General features: G+C 47.7%; 1 protein-coding gene and 1 non-coding gene across 12 annotated transcripts in view; both read right to left on the bottom strand.

Annotated features, from left to right (window-relative positions):
• LOC119180354 (uncharacterized) overlaps positions 1–16,687 on the bottom strand; it is a 73,075-nt gene that overhangs the window by 39,693 nt on the left and 16,695 nt on the right. For all 11 annotated transcript variants that reach the window (XM_075869451.1, XM_075869452.1, XM_075869445.1 and 8 more), the window contains 2 exons: positions 11,086–11,229; positions 2,152–2,307 (listed from right to left, as the gene is read on the bottom strand). In XM_075869451.1, the coding sequence (XP_075725566.1) occupies positions 2,152–2,307; positions 11,086–11,229 (300 nt within the window). The remainder of the gene's footprint in view (positions 1–2,151; positions 2,308–11,085; positions 11,230–16,687) is intronic.
• Positions 13,881–13,956, bottom strand: TRNAK-CUU (transfer RNA lysine (anticodon CUU)). Its single transcript has one exon. It is a non-coding gene; the product is annotated as a tRNA-Lys (tRNA).

Here is a 16,687-nt window from a genome sequence, read left to right as displayed (position 1 = left end):
GTTCATTGCGGACAGCGCGTCTTAGTATAGCGAGATAGCATTAACGTGCCCAAGCTGGGTCAGTGGTGTCATCTAGCAGAGGGCAAATATGTTAAAAAAAAATGAAAAGATGAAAATGCTCACCTCTATCTGTGCACACCGTAACTTTTTTTCATTACCAATAAATGAATATGAACTATGAACCAAAAGCGAAAATTTTCATATTGCCAATTTATTGACATCCATCTTCTGGTTACGCCTAGGGACATTTGAAATGACAAGTGGTCTCAAAGACTACGCTGAGTAATCTTTAAGACTGGCTCGTCAAAGCTAACTGAAGGCAAGCGAAACCTTTTGACAGAGTGGTTTGCTACGAAAGAAGTGTATCCCTGCACACCGTCCCTACAATCAATTCGATGTGGGCTGTCTTTAGCGAGCTTCACACATGTTTCGCATACACTCGTTAACTACGTAAATGCGGTAATGCTAAATTTGAAAAATAGTGGGTGCGATAAACATTAGGGGTCGTTTAAAGTACTGTGCATGTCTCTTTCCATTTCGCTAAGCTTGCTATTCGATAAGCTTACTAAACTGCTCAAACCTCATTGAAACAATCACACCTGCCACGAAACAACTTCGTTGTATTCGAAAATTCGTTGTTAACATATACTTGTAGCACAGTCTAGGAAGAATGCTAACATCATCTTAATCATTAGGAAAGGAGATGACAAGGACTTGAAGAATTACAGGCCGATCAGCTTGCTCTCCAAGCTATTTACAAAAGTAAGTGCTAACAGAGTTAAGAAAACATTAGAATTCAATCAACGAAAGGAACAAACAGGATTTCGAACAGGCTACTCAACAATCGACCACATTCATACTATCAATTAGGTAATAGAAAAATGCTCAGAATATAACCAACCACTATACATAGCCTTCATAGATTACGAGAATGCATTTGATTCAGTAGAAATATCAGCAGTCATGCAGACATTACGGAATCAGGGCGTTGATGAAGTATATATAAACATGCTGGAAGAAATCTACAGGGGATCAACTGCTACCATAGTGCTTCATAAAGAAAGCAACAGAATACCAATCAAGAAGTGCGTAAAACAGGGGAATACAATCTCCTTAATGCTATTTACCGCGTGCTAACAGGAGGTTTTCAGAGGCCTAGAATGGAAACAGTTAGGCATAAGAGTTATCGGAGAGCACCTTAGTAACCTGCGCTTCGCCGATGACATTGCATTGCTGAGTAACTCAGGGGACGAATTGCAACTCATGATTACGGAGTTATACAAGGAGAGCAGAAAGGTGGGTCTTAAAATTAATCTGCAGAAAACGAAAGCAATGTACAACAACCTCGGAAGAGAGCAACGTTTCGAGATAGGTAATAGTGTACTTCAAGTTGTAAAAGACTATGTATACTAAGGGCAGGTAATAACCGCGGAGCCGAACCACGAGATTGAAGTAACTAGAAGAATAAGAACAGGGTGGAGCACATTTGGCAAGCACTCTCAAATTATGACAGGCGGATTGCCACTATCCCTCAAGAGGAAGGTATATAACATCTGTATCCTGCGGGTACTTCGCTACGGAGCAGAAACCTGGAGACTTACAAAGAGGGTTCAGCCTAAATTGAGGACGACGCAGCGAGCACTGGAAAGAAAAATGGTAGGTGTAACCTTGAGAGACAAGAAGAGAGCAGAGTGGATTAGGAGACAAACGGGGGTTAAGGATATCATAGTTGAAATAAAGAAGAGGAAATGGACATGGGCCGGGCATGTAGCGCGTAGACAGGATAACCGCTGGTCATTAAGGGTAACTAACTGGATTCCCAGAGAAGGCAAGAGGGTTAGGGGGAGACAGAAGGTTAGGTGGGCAGATTAGATTAAGAAGTTTGCAGGTATAAATTGGCAGCAGCAAGCACAGGAGCGAGTTAACTGGCGGAACATGGGAGAGACCTTTGTCCTGCAGTGGACGTAGTCAGGCTGATGATGATGATGATGATGTATCACAGTACCTTCAACAAAACCATTCCTCACTCACTTGGTTATAATCGATAATTCATTACATCCGCTTTTGTTACATCGAGGTTTGAGCGTAGAACCACCCAACATCACTTCAATGCCATCACAAAAAGGTCGCCGAGCTCCTTCACATGCTCACCTTGACCCACTGGCCAAGTCCGTGCTTCTCAATAAGCAGCAAGAGCGTGTAATCTTCCTCTGCTGTGTACGGGCCCAAGGCGAACAACGGGTCAAAGAACTCCCTGTAGCGATCTCTGCATTGTTCTTCTCCATGGCCAGGCACCATGCTAGCCACCTGCAGGGTGTGACAACATTGGTTGGCCAATGAACACACCTTAGAACTAGGCTAGTGCTAATGGTAAACTTTAGGTTTTAAGCGGAGTTGAAGCGAACGTTGATTTGGTGAAATAACTTTCAATCGAATTGTAATAGTTTATACCACATGTTACGATTGAACCCTTTTATAAGAGACATGAGATGTCTCTTATGAGCGAGGTGCCACACGTGCATTTTCTTATCAAGCCCTATTTCAAAGTAGGCACGCTGGGGTCTATTATACCCATCTGTCTCTCACATCAGTCTTTCGTAGAAGGGTTTGACTACATAAAGCAACACGAGCACATTTGTCATGACCCAACTAACCTGCCCAACATTGTTTTAGTTATGAAGAAAGGCATGCGCAAATGTCATTATTTTTTTAACTCAAAGAAAATTGGAATAAACTTCAAATAGCAGCAGGATTTGACTTTCACAGGGGTAGAAGCCAGCTTCAGTCTTCCGTAGAAGCTCAGAGAGTAGGAATAATTCTGTTTTGGAGCAGCTTTGAAGCAAAAAAATGTGACTTTCAGAGAAGCTTAGGAGCAATAGGAGTATTTTGGAGCAATGCAAATTAGTTTTGGATTTCTGGGTGAGATAACCATTCTTAATTGAAGTTTTTTTTTATTTACAAGAAACAAACAATTCCAGTGGTCCTTACTAAATATTCAGTACTCTTGAACCAACCAGACGTACCATATATACACAGAGTGTGTTTCTTTTTTTTTATAATTAATACTTCTTTAATCGAAATTCTACACCAGTCAGGCTCCAGTACTTTTTGTACACACATCCTTCAATCATTTTTATACGTGAAAATACTTTACATGTCACTAAAGCGACATTGACAAGACTAATTATTAAAAATTTGTTATCAACTTATTTAATTACTGACTTGAGAGCACTTAGTTTCATGAGAAGGTTGTAAAGCATTCCAATTTGTGGCACACTTATCTTCAGAAATGACTAAAGTTTAACATTTGAGATAATTCATATTGGGATTCGCCAAGTAAAATCAGACCTGATTGTGCCCGGCACGCAGAAGATGCGGCCTCTTCGCTACGTCAGAACAAGACTACCGTAAAATGCCAAGCAACACCCCGCCCTCCATCTTTTGGAAGATCTGAAATGAGCACCCCCTCCCAAATCTGGTTGGATTATCCTTTACAGTATGGGGGAGGGGAGCACTCGCTCGGCACTTTACAGTACATTTTCAAATGCTCGCATTGACAAAACGCAACTTCTGACTAGTACAAATGAGAAGGTGAGAGAACTGGAATGTCCACTTCATGTTTGCACACTCCTAGCGGGCTTTTGTTCACATGGACATTTTCTGCAGGCTTTTGCCATCGCTGTCCTGTCTCGTGTATTGTACGCTCTACGCTCGAGCAAAAGCACACAAATGCTGGGGACAAACACGGCTGAAACGGAGATGACACAGAAAGTGTCCAAGTTCATATCAGCCTGCACACACATGCATGTGCGCACACACACACACACACACAATCAAAGCCCTACAGTAAAACCTCATTATTACGTGCATACATGCCAAGAACCTGCCGGGAATGCAACCAGACGTAGAATGCATCAACAACCAAGTACTGAAGTGTGCGTGGGGTTCCCCTTTATGAGGGTGGGGGGGGGGGGGGGGGAATGGCTTGTCGCAGCGCCCCCTCTTTATCATATCCATGGATGGTGCTGACTTTATGCCCCCCTCTCACCCCACCCTCTGTATTATGTCAATTTATTGGGCTGGAGGCTTTGCACCCCTTCCCCCCCCCCCTCTCTATTGCACGCCTATGACCAAGCAAGTACTAATTTGCATTTATTTCCGTACACCATCACCCCTAAAGAAAGAATACATACAGTGCCACAGCAAATATTGCCTTACGAGTCCAACACGAAGCCTTTTCTTTCTTTTTGCCAGTGTTCAGAAATGATTGGCATTCTCGCGTGACCATCCGATGAAGAGGTAACGACCCCAAAGAGTATTTAGAAACTACTGCGGAGTTCGGGACACGCACACAACGCAGCGACTGACAGCAACGAAACGGGCATAAATGGCTGTCCACGATCAATGCGTACTGCTATCTGCTACTTAGCGAAAACTTACCCAGTTTTTTCGAGACGCAGTACGGTCATAGAGAGCGGATTGCCTACTGGCTAGTTGCGTGCAGCACTTCGCTTACTTGGCATACACAACGTGTCGAGCTTCTTGCGCCAACTCCTCTTCAGACCGGGCACGGAGCAACGAGGAGCCTGTTGGGTAATGCCACGCTGCGAGATTTCTGCAAGCGATGCTCTAGCAGTCCTGGCAGCGGACGGAGGTGCCTATGGGCTGTCGCCTCAAGAAAGCGTGTGCTATACACTTGCCGTCTCAGTGCTCACCATCCACAATGCCCAACTCCGCAACAGCGAGCTGCTTTCGTTTTTGCAAAGCGGTGCAAGCTGAACACAGTCCCGCAGAACGATTGAGTTGAGGTGGCAGTGATAAGCGCCTTAGTGCCTTCAGGTAGTTGCCAGCAGTAGGCTTGAGCGGTGGTTCACCACACACGTTGGCTTTTTGTCAGCGATAAGTCATATTTGCGCGCTTTTTGGTAGTCACCACATCGTCTTCGTTCTAGGCCAATGGTTACCAGAAAAGGCACGCACCACGGCAACTGCGCAAGAAGTCAGAATAATTGATAGGCCGATCGATTCCATGCTTTTGCAGTGGCCCAAGTGTACAAGATAATGACCATTACATAATATCAGCTCACAATGCGTGCTGTCAATGTTACTTTCTGATCCAAAACTACCTTGTGCCACAGCAAAGGTGCAAATTCGTGGCTGAGCTGAAGGAAAAATGGCTGAACTAAAGGAAAGTATATTTTTTCTGTTACTGCATTTGTTTTGGCCCAATTTACGAAGAAAAGCATGACAACTGCTGCATTTTCCTGATAGGTAATTGTAAGAATGTATTAATTTGTCTGTGAAGTAATATTTTTTTTTATTCGGGTCTGTTTTGTCTCAGTGCTAAATACCTTGACTTGAGAAATATAGGGGCATTCTAGCATTACTCCTTTCTGAAGACTTGTAAGGAGGAAAACTGGGCTAATTATCGTCATCGAATCGTGATGCTCTGTTATAGGGACTCATAATTTTACTATTATGTAAAGTATGGATATTTATGAGGTGCTCAACTAAAGCGCAGTTACGCTCTAGGTTCCCTGGTCATGTCATTTAAATAGGATACACGAGAAGTAAGTTTGCCGAAATAAAAGCTTCGATAAGCCAACCTACATTCACGATGAAAGTGCCTAAGTTGTCGCCTGAGTTGTCATCGTCTCCTTCTTTATCATTTGAATTTCGATCATGTTTTGGTAACACAATGGCAATATAATACCTATCAATGTCGTGCACATTTACTGTACTCTCGTCTTCATCCAAATAAAGGGTCCCACATGTAGCATAACGCGGTTTTTCCAATGAAAAAAGTATTTGCCAAGGTAGGCTACTAAAAAAAGAAAAAGTGCAAATCGTCACTGCTATGTAACACCGCAGTGTTTCATGCCATGTACATCAAACTCTGAACACGTGTTGCGTACTTCTTGAATAAGCAAAACATATCGATGTTTGTTCTTACATTACCCAACGAATCCACTGAACACTGTAAATCCACAGTGCGAATGGGCGACCATAAGTGACCAAAACGTGCCTGTAACCAGCCCGTGGTCATTGCAGAACCAGCGATGTTCAGTCTAGACATAGTCTAGATGCATGGCGACCGCCTGCACCCCCCTCCTTGTATCCTGCTTCTGCGGCTTGAAAAGAGGATTCTTGAAACGGCGTTACAATAAGAAGCAGTGCTAGTTCCATGAAACGAAAGAAAAACCAACCCTTTTAATCGAGTGTAATTCCTGAGCGTAGAACACGGCGCTCTTCTAACTTCGCTTGTTGATTGGGCTGTCATTTTTTTGCTTCGCCAGTGCCCTCCATACAATAAAGTCTACAACATTCGAAGTACAGTAAGTTTCCAGCACATGCGGATCTCTTGCAGAGGCATCGCAGTTATAAGTGCTCTAATAAGGGCAGCGTAAAAAGCCCATTTGAGAATATATGCACCCAAGCATTGACTTTGCCTCTTGTACACCTTGGCCTGACATCCCCAAATAAGTGCAAGTTATATAAAAGTGCAAAACCATTTTTTTCTCGCCACATGCAAGCTTTGCCAGCAGCGCGGCAAATTTTTCGACTATACGAAGGAGCGCCACGGTGCTGAGAAAAGAGTGGGCCATGCCCACCTCTGGAAACACGCTCTCTGCGTGCGATTGGGACGGCCGGAGAGAAACATGCCGCGCGCCTACCATCTCGGAGGCCATGGCAATACACTCGTACTTCAATATAATGAACACGGATAAAAAAATTTTTGCTCATAATGAAGTAAATGAAAAATTGTCCTCCAAAAGACACAGTGTTAGGAAAAACCTTTATAAAGAATTTTCAGATATAACGAACTTGTTCTCTTGTAAGATGCTACTTCTTTATAATGAGCTTTGAGTGTCCCATGTTTGATGATTGTTTGACGTGCTTTGTTTCAGGACCATTGTCAACAGTATTATTTTTCTCTGCTCAAAAAAAATGTGACCAGAAAACAAATAGTGGATGGGCCTAATAATCCATCATTTTTATGAAAGGACTAAAGCCGACTATTACCAGAAAAATTACCATAATATCCCGAGCAAGTGCCCCCCCCCTCCCCTCTCGGAACTTTTTTGGAACCTGTCCTTTGCTATATATTCCTGCAGCAGGAGTTTCCAAGAGCCGAAGTCCTGAGAGATTATTGGTGAAGCATGATTTCTTCGTACTCTTACACTCTGGTGCCACAGCATTACATTCTAAGTTGTCACACACTGCCGCATCATTGGAAAAATGTCTTTTTCCTCTGTCATAACACATCAAATTTGACACAAGGATCTTCTTTGGCTGAGTAAAAACAGTAAATGCATGCGTACTCAATAAAGCGTTTCATTGGAAGCGCATCCTACCAATTCTTCCACCACCCCCTTGAATTTTGGTATCTAATACCCCTGTCACACGGGCACTTGCAAACACCATTCAACTCCCTCGTCCTTATGGCAATGAAGATGCAGTTCGTGTTGTACAGCCACCCTTACACAAATGAAGGTAAATGAAGCATTTCGCAAAGGAAGTTCGGCGATCTCCCTTTGCAGCGGAACGAGGTACTCTCGCCACCAGTAGTCTGCAGGTCAGCAAAAAAAGTTTCGAGCACTAAATTGCCACAGTGAAAACAATATTACATTTTGGCAATATTAAACGTTCTTTCGTTATAGTACTCATTCATAACGCAGGTTTCTTCACACACACACATGCACACACGCACCCACATATATATGTGACGCTATGATGCATGGGCGACGTGGCCTGGCTCATACATCAAGTTTATTCCATTAAGCACTTCTTCATCGGCTTCTACCAACCATCGCTGCCTTCTTATGTCACATTATTCCCTCTCCCCCCGAAAGAATGCACGGGCTAGAATCTACAAAGCATGAACAAGTGGAGTCTCATAATGAAAAAAAAATGTCAGAAAATGCAGGAGTTCCATGCACTTGCACAAAAACGTTCAAAGGAAACGCAGTCCCGTGATATCGAAAAGACCTCAGGTGGGGCAGGTTGGCTGTTGTGTTCTGGAGAGCATAACCATGCCTTCAGCGTGGAAAATGATGATGACACAGCTTGGTTAGTAGTGAGGAACGAACAAGGTTGGGAGTCCTTGTAGCGTTAGAAGGTCGGATGTCTCATGCATTGGATTCTGAGTCGTGGCTGCGACAGATGCTTTGCTTCTAGAATGTGTGCTTCTTGACAGATTGTGATGGCGTGATGCCTGAGTGCTGGAGGTATGCAAAAAGTGCTTCCGCATCTTTCTTGGCGTTTTCCGTGGTGTTGCGGTCTGTGTAACTGCAGGCGCAGGGAGCATCTCTGGCTGTCTGTGGCTTCTTTCCTTTGTGCGAGAAAATTTGACGTCTTGGAATAGTCTTTGGGTTGGAGATCTTATTTTCCACTGCTATTCATTTGATGAGTGTGCTTCAGTTGAATTTCGCGTTCGTCGATGCCTTCGTTGCAGTCTCTCTCGTTGTCGCATGAGTTTGTGGGCTTGGCTTTGCTTGCTTTGCTGATATTGCTCAAGAGATGACTGTAGTGAAGCCTCTTGCAGAATTGGACATTCATTTCTTTCGCAAGTTGACGTGTCCTGTAGACAGCTGGTGCACTGTGAACTGGTGTCTTGTTTATCTGGCATGGTTCGTGGTGCGCCATCTTTGCTAGCATGCTCTTCAGAGGCTTCTGTGACGTTCATTACGGATGCTTCAGAAAGACAACTGCGTACGGGGTTTGATGTATGATGTACTTCTGAATTGGTTCGACTCTTGAATTGGCGAGTACTGCATGACGCTACCACAGGTGACAAGGCATCACCAGGTTCGAACTGCAGATTTTGGCAAGTCTGCGGTGTCGTAGAAATGAAGTCTTGCGAGGAAAAACATTCAGAGTTGACAGGTAGTTCAACAGGGGCTTCTTCTTCGCTGTTCACAATGAGTGGTTCTTCCACCTGGTAGCGTGCGACGTTCGATGCGTCTCAGCCTTCTGTATTTGGAGTTTCAGGTGGCTGCGCACAGGACGGCGACACCGCAACAGGCGTGGCTCGGTCAGATTTCAGTTGTGAATGGCCCTCTTTCGGTGCAACTAACGATGCAAGCTGTTCTGGCACATGTATCTGCACAGAAGGGCCAGAGCCTGGCTGAGTATCTTCCGAGTTTCTCACCTTTATATCAACCGTAGTGAGACTGTGAGATGCGAGGCGAGCGTTGTGAGCAACTGAAGAGTCAAGCGACGGAAAAGCAGGAGGTGGTCGAAGTGCACGAGATGAAGAGTACAGTGCACAGGGTGGCTCCCTAACGTGAGTGCTACGGTGCAGTGATGGGTTGGTTTTCGATCGGGCAATTGCAAAACGTGGTGCGGTGGAGGGTGCACTCTTTCTGTAAACAGATCTGGCTGCCTTTCAGTTAGAGGGTGCTTTAATTGGTCTTGTTTCAAAGGCCGATACATTCTTGGTGTCCCAATGCGTGAGCAGTGCGTTTGACTGTGCCGGCCGAGTGCGATTGTTTCCAGATGGTTGGCAATAAGAAAGTCTTCATCATAGTCGCAAAAACGGGCGATCATCTCTTCTTTGATCTTTTGCCACGATTCGTCGTTTTCGAATATGTGTGTCAAGTAAAACCTAAATGCCTCACCGGAGATGTAGTCAGTGAATTGGCCATCATCTCCTGTTCCGACCATGATGCAGCTGCGGCGTGGAGCTTAAAAAGGTAGAACCAGTCCTGTACGGGTCCGTTGTCCGCTGATCCGGTGTACTTGAGGATGTCAAGGTCAGGTGATGGGACTGTCATGATGCTGGTCATGGTGTAGAGTTGGCATGCACTTGAGTGGTCCACGTTCGGTCACTGCGTCTTGCTGAGGCGTTCGATGATGATGGTCGGTTGATGAAGTGGCTGCCAGGTATTTATCCTGTCGACTCGTGTGACGCTATGATGAATGGACGACGTGGCCTGGCTCATATGCCACATTTATTCCATTAAATTAAGCACTTCTTCATCGGCTTCTACCAACCATCGCTACCTTCTTACGTCACATATATATATACACGCCCTCCGGAGTGCTGCTACTCTCTATACCGATGCCCTCCACATTGTGCCTCGCGAGTCGGGCAGGGATATTTGGTCTGTGTGTGCGGCTGTTGTGGTCGTCGTGTTTGCATTTGGCCGAGAGAGGAATGACTGACAGCACTGCGTCATCCTCACCAGCTGAAGACATAGTGCAGTATACAGAAGACAAGATGTGCATTCACGAGGCAAGGAGTGAGTGAGTGAGCAAACTTTATTTAACCAGTAGATTGAGGCATGGGCCCTAAGCCGCGCCAGGGGCGGTGGAGAGACCCCGGCTCTCAGCCGCCTCCCGTGCTCGCTGAATGGCCCATATTTGATCTGCCCGATCTGAGATATCAGCGCGGCTCTCCACCGCGCCCCAAGCTGTTCTGGGGAGACTGCATTGGCGTCCTGTATCTGCGTGCATTCCCATAAAATATGCTCTAAGGTGGCGTGTCTCATGCTACATAGCTTACACGAGTCACCTGGGAGCCGCAAGAACTTCTGTACAGAAACAACTAGTCGTCGAGCACGGTGAAATTGTAAACAAACATAACAATAGGCATGAAGTGGCCAGTGTCGCTGCCAGCATGGCTACATTTAGCGCATGTGTTTTAATTTAAAACAATCTTCAGTGCTTTGTTTGCTTCACACCTACTAAACAGTAAGTTTTTGTAAAAACTGCATGATGAAGATTTCCAAAAAAAAAAGCAACTACAGATGAAATGAGGATACTTATGCAAAAATCAAACAGCGCCGAAGAGCCCCTCGCAGCAACTATTAACACCTTGTCATTGCCGTGTGACAAGGTGTTAATAAGAAAGCACAAAGAAAGTCCATCTCCGTCAAACTCCTGGTGGTGGCCGTGTGCCAAGGGTATAACTCAGCAAAGGCCACCCCTCCATATCTTGTCTGATTATCTTTCACCATAACAGGAGGGGTCACTTGCTTAAATTATTACAGCAAATACTAAAACACACACCTGCATCTCAAATGTCCAGCACACTGACAGCGCATACTGGCTTACAGCGAATGCAAGAAAAAGAGCTGCCTGCCTCAGTCCAGTCAGTGTCCCCATGGAGCCTAACGGCGATGAGCAGCATGATATCTTCCACCGCTCTCCAGGGCTCGTGTCGCAAGTTGGGATCCAGGGACCGTTTGTAGCGGTTCCTCTTCCGGCGGCTCGTGTAGAGCGTCACCTGCAAAAACACATGCAATGAAACAGTCAAGGCATGTCCGGTGTTAACGAGCAACCGAGGCTTAAGCTACTGAAGATGACGTTAAGAGCAGTCGAACATCACCACTCATAGAATATGCGGCAGAGGAGCCCCCGTTCGATCTTTTGGGACAGATCTTGAGACAGGACAAAATGGTGGATTCAGTTCACTCCAAAAGCATATTTGGCAGTAAACCAAACATTCAGTACTCATTGGTTAGAATGTGTCATCAATTTTCGTTTTAGTATGATATTGACTCGCAAGCCCCACCACGGTAGTCCAGTGGCTAAGGTACTTGGCTGCTCACCCGCAGGTCGCGAGATCAAATCCCGGCTGCAGCGGCTGCATTTTCGATAAAGGCGAAAATGCTGAAGGTTTGTGTGCTCCGATTTGGATGCACGTTAAAGAACCCCAGGTGGTCAAAATTTCCGGAGCCTTCCACTGCGGCGTCTCTAATAATTATATAGTGGTTTTGGGGTGTTAAACCCCACTTATCAATCAATAATGACTCGCAAGAGCACGTGCTTGAGATAACCAAGTCATGCTGCGTCGAATATGGCGTAAAGAGATAATGTTGGCTCTGATATACACATCTGAGCCAAAATGACACTGATATGACCCAAACTTAGCCCTAAATTCTCCTGTTTCAAACTGCGAGTACTAAAAATCTGTGTCCTATATGATCTGAAATATTATTCCCTTCCTTCGATGTTTTCACATCTCTTGTGTATCAAACTGCGGAGACTTCTACTTCTTGCACTGCAACGGGTCATCTGGCTCTTTAATGTTCTGCCTTCCTCACCGTGCAAGAATTACTTTAGGTAAACGAACAATGTGGAGGGAAGGCTTTGTGGGGAGAGCCGGATTGCGTATTCATTATCCACATGCAGACAGATGATGCGCCAGACTGATGAGCGTGAAAGAGTCTTCACCCAATACCATGAAAAGACTGTGTGCAACAAAGGATACATCGTGTGTGCGAAAGATGCTTTGTTCCCATTTTCGTCTTCAACAGACAGTCAGCTGAGATCGACGGTCCTGTTTTAATGTCGGGAAAGAGAAGAACTGGGCCTGCCAAGGACGCTCTCCCGTCTATTTTTGAAGGTGCTCCGGGCTACGAATCGAAGAACAGAAACCTCGGACAGAAGAGAATACGGCAGATATGTCACGAGTTACTCAGCACATCTACTCTCTGAAAACGCTATGAAGAAACCCTGCCCTGTTCATTTGCAGGAAGCACAGTAATGAATCAAAGTACTGTCATTGGAAATCTGCTCCACTATTAGATATGTATCCACATGCGCCTGTATACCATATTCACTCGTGTATTTCTCGCACTCGCATAATTTTCGTACCTCAACAAAAATAGTGGTTTTTTTCTTTCGCGCCTAGTTACCACACCCCCGAAAATTGCAGCTTTATTGTCTGCTCCTTCCAACAACTGATGATGATAGTGCACGACAGCTTGGCGCCATCTCTTAAGTATTAGGTGTACTATCAATGCATGGAGCCCCAATTCATGCCAAGCCAAGCCAAAGTGGCAATTGCGCGTTGTGGTAGTTTCAGCGTGTTAGTGTACGTCACGTCTTCCTCCATAGTGTTTGTTGTGTCCGTTCTGTGGTTCCTCTATGGGGCGATACAGAAGCCGCACGGCTGCTTTCGAATTGAAAGTGATTGATCATGCACTAAACAATGCACTAAACAGGTGTGCCGGTAGGCACTTTTAAGTCAACAAGTTTTGTGTTCGCTACTGTCGGCAGCACAGACTGCCGAGTCACCAAGACGCACTGGGCCTTTCGTAAGCATAAGACTGGGGATGGACGGTAAAGCTTTATTTCGTCAGAAGGTGAATGCGGATGATTCCGTGTGTGGGGATCTGAGGCGCGCCTGCGACCATTTCGCGGGCATTCCGCCACACGGCCACACCCTTTCGCTTTCCTGCTCTGTTAACACCACGTGGCGATAGATGGCGCCACGTGCGAGCACGCGCGCGCCGATGGAGCGGTCTTTTCTCCGTGGACAGCGCCGGGTAAGCACGTGTTTTCCTTCGTCAGCGTCCCCTTTGGGAATCGCCGGACTGTAGCCTGCCTGGGGTGGCCTTGGGCACCTCGGCAGGCGTGTTTACTTGAGTGCTAGCTTCGGTAGCGTACGCTAAGCCCACAGCGGTGCCTAGTGCTTGAAGTGGTCGTACCACAACGAGCCGCACTTGCCGTAGGCCTACGCGTACGAGGTTTGCCCTAACACTCGCGACCAGGCCCAGTGGCCATCGTGAGAGTGCGCAGCATAGCCGCGAGGGAACTTTTCCCGACCGGCGTGTCAAAGCTCGCCATTGCCAGCTGCGACGTGCTCGCGGTTTTCCCCTTATTGTGAACGTCCGCGTGCGGGTGCCTTTGCTACCCGCGTCCCGGGAGCGGACGTTGTGCTGTTGTTCGGGGTGCCGCCAGAGGCAATAAAGTGTTGTGTACTGTTACATTAGAACACTGTCTATTTGCCGCGCCGCGCTAAACGCCTTATCAGTTGAGCGCGCGCGGAGCGGTGCGCTACACGCGAGTAAACGGAGTAGCGGCCCCGTGGCTCGCTAAGCGTGAACCCGCGGTGATCGGCCGCTGCAGTTAGGAGCGGGGTCACCATACTGGCGCCCAACGTGGGGCACGAACCCACGACCCTGAGATTAAGAGTCTCATGCTCTACCGACTGAGCTAGACTCCCCCCATTTGGGAGAATGGGAGTTGCTTTCGGCAGCGAAGAGCTACTGAAGGCTTAGCAGAGTGATTCCGTTTCGAGTCTCGGAGGGACGGAGCGCCGTATACGCTGCTTGCTTTGTGGCGGGCGCCGTTAAACCGTCTTGAGAGGCGCGCCGTTACGCTGCTTGTTCTGCGGCGGGCGCGATTAGGGGGCTGAAACAGCGTGTGTCGCTGAGTCTCCGGCGGATTCATTTTGCTGGACCATGACGGGCTCCTGCTGAAGTATATAGCCACTGACGACGAGTCCATAGACCCGTTTAAGGTGGTTATGCCCAAAAGTCTGAGAGCCGCACTGTTGCGATCCTCTCACGACGAACCCATAGCCGGTCACCTGAGTGGCTCGAAAGTCTTTGCAAACTGAGCAATGTTGTGACCTGGCCCGGCACGAAGCGTGGCTTTTATCGCTATTCCGTGCCTGCCACGTCTGACAAACGGTTGAGCCAAGGGTTGGAAAGCCGCCCGGTCTTATAAACCGATTGTCAGTGAGCGTCCGTGGCGCGTACTAGCTGAAGGATCCCCTTTGGGAAAACTCAGCCGTGCCCACATCGCAGACCTGAAGCCCTTTGTCATGGTCTGACGAGCTTGCGCCAGTGCCCTGCGGCACTTCGCGCAAGCAACGGGCACACCCGGAGCGGCGGACCGCATTCGGACCCCGCACCGGTATAAGCTGAGGAAGCGGTCACCTTTGTGATTTCCCGCCGGACGGCGGACTTTTTCCGCAACCGAAGGCCCTCATTTTTACTTTCTAGCCTCAATTAGCTAACTTCTTTACAGCCAGTGCTTGCAAAGAAGTCTGTTCCGCCCAGTTACTGCAGCTGATTGTCATTTGAGTGTTGTTTACTTGATGTTTTTTTTTCCGTCTTTTCTTTTTTTTCTTCTCACTGGAGGAGGGGATTGTGAATTGATGCTTTAGCGTGGGGAGAGTGACAAATGACACTCTGCGCTTCCCTTGTGGTGCGCGTTTGGAGAGACCCGACCATCGGAGGTGTGTGTGCGTGTGTGTGTGCGTGTGGCGACAACTTAGGAAGCCACCGACCCCTACACCACTTTGGACTCTGGAGGTGTTCGGAGACCTGCACGAGGCCAGCTGTCGCAGACGCTGTGCACGACTCGACCGACGCCGCAGGACGCCTCGCAGCCAATGGATTTGGCAACCATTATTCCAGCAGAAGGGCCGGCTGTCGCAGCGAGGTCCATCCGAACATCCACCGAGGCGGCGTTCGTCGGACTCGCAGGGCTGTCGTCAACATCGACGAAACGAAGGTGAGCCCGTTCCTCGCATGAAGGCCTCAACCAGAACCCTCCTCTTGAACTCTCGCATCCACGCAATCACCCAAGTCAGACATTATTACGTGACGCTGCCCCTCCGAGCCGTGGACGCGCTCTTGCGTGAGCAGCATGAACTCCCGTTACCCCTCTTCCGCGGAGCCCTTGTATTTGTCAAGTGTATTCTTGTGTTGTTTATTTTTTTTCTTCAGCAGCAGTTGCAGAGCGAGGCTGAGGCTAGCTGTTGCCCATTGCATGACGCCTTTGCATGCATGGGCGACGACCGGCTGCCTTTGCAGACCGGTATATAGGGTGAATTAAGGAGAGGAGGATGTGGGGATCTGAGGCGCGCCTGCGACCATTTCGCGGGCATTCCGCCACACGGCCACACCCTTTCGCTTTCCTGCTCTGTTAACACCACGTGGCGATAGATGGCGCCACGTGCGAGCACGCGCGCGCCGATGGAGCGGTCTCTTTTCCGTGGACAGCGCCGGGTAAGCACGTGTTTTCCTTCGTCCGCGTCCCCTTTGGGAATCGCCGGACTGTAGCCTGCCTGGGGTGGCCTTGGGCACCTCGGCAGGCGTGTTTACTTGAGTGCTAGCTTCGGTAGCGTACGCTAAGCCCACAGCGGTGCCTAGTGCTTGAAGTGGTCGTACCACAACGAGCCGCACTTGCCGTAGGCCTACGCGTACGAGGTTTGCCCTAACACTCGCGACCAGGCCCAGTGGCCATCGTGAGAGTGCGCAGCATAGCCGCGAGGGAACTTTTCCCGACCGGCGTGTCAAAGCTCGCCATTGCCAGCTGCGACGTGCTCGCGGTTTTCCCCTTATTGTGAACGTCCGCGTGCGGGTGCCTTTGCTACCCGCGTCCCGGGAGCGGACGTTGTGCTGTTGTTCGGGGTGCCGCCAGAGGCAATAAAGTGTTGTGTACTGTTACATTAGAACACTGTCTATTTGCCGCGCCGCGCTAAACGCCTTATCAGTTGAGCGCGCGCGGAGCGGTGCGCTACACGCGAGTAAACGGAGTAGCGGCCCTGTGGCTCGCTAAGCGTGAACCCGCGGTGATCGGCCGCTGCAGTTAGGAGCGGGGTCACCATACGTGTTACACTCAAACCTCGTTATATTGAAATTGAAGGGGAGCCACAATTATTTCGTTATATTTATTATTTTGTTATATCAATTATAACAGTTTGTGGCAATGTATGCTCAGATGGGCGCACACCTATGAGCATGCAAAGAAGGAAACCGCCTCGGGGCCCGACGTACCTTTACGTGACCACGCATGCGACAAAAAATAAACATAGTCGAATCTCATTAAGTCGAACACGCTTGATTCGAACTCACACAGAGGCCCGGTCAAAGTTAAGTGTATTCCAATGGGCTAAAACACCCTGTAATTCAAACGCGGAAGCACTTGTAACGATTAATTCG

This window comes from Rhipicephalus microplus, chromosome 7 (assembly GCF_043290135.1).
Source record: "Rhipicephalus microplus isolate Deutch F79 chromosome 7, USDA_Rmic, whole genome shotgun sequence".
NCBI lineage: Eukaryota > Metazoa > Arthropoda > Arachnida > Ixodida > Ixodidae > Rhipicephalus > Rhipicephalus microplus.
Note: the sequence above shows the minus strand (reverse complement) of the source record. Positions and strands in the feature narration are given on the sequence as shown.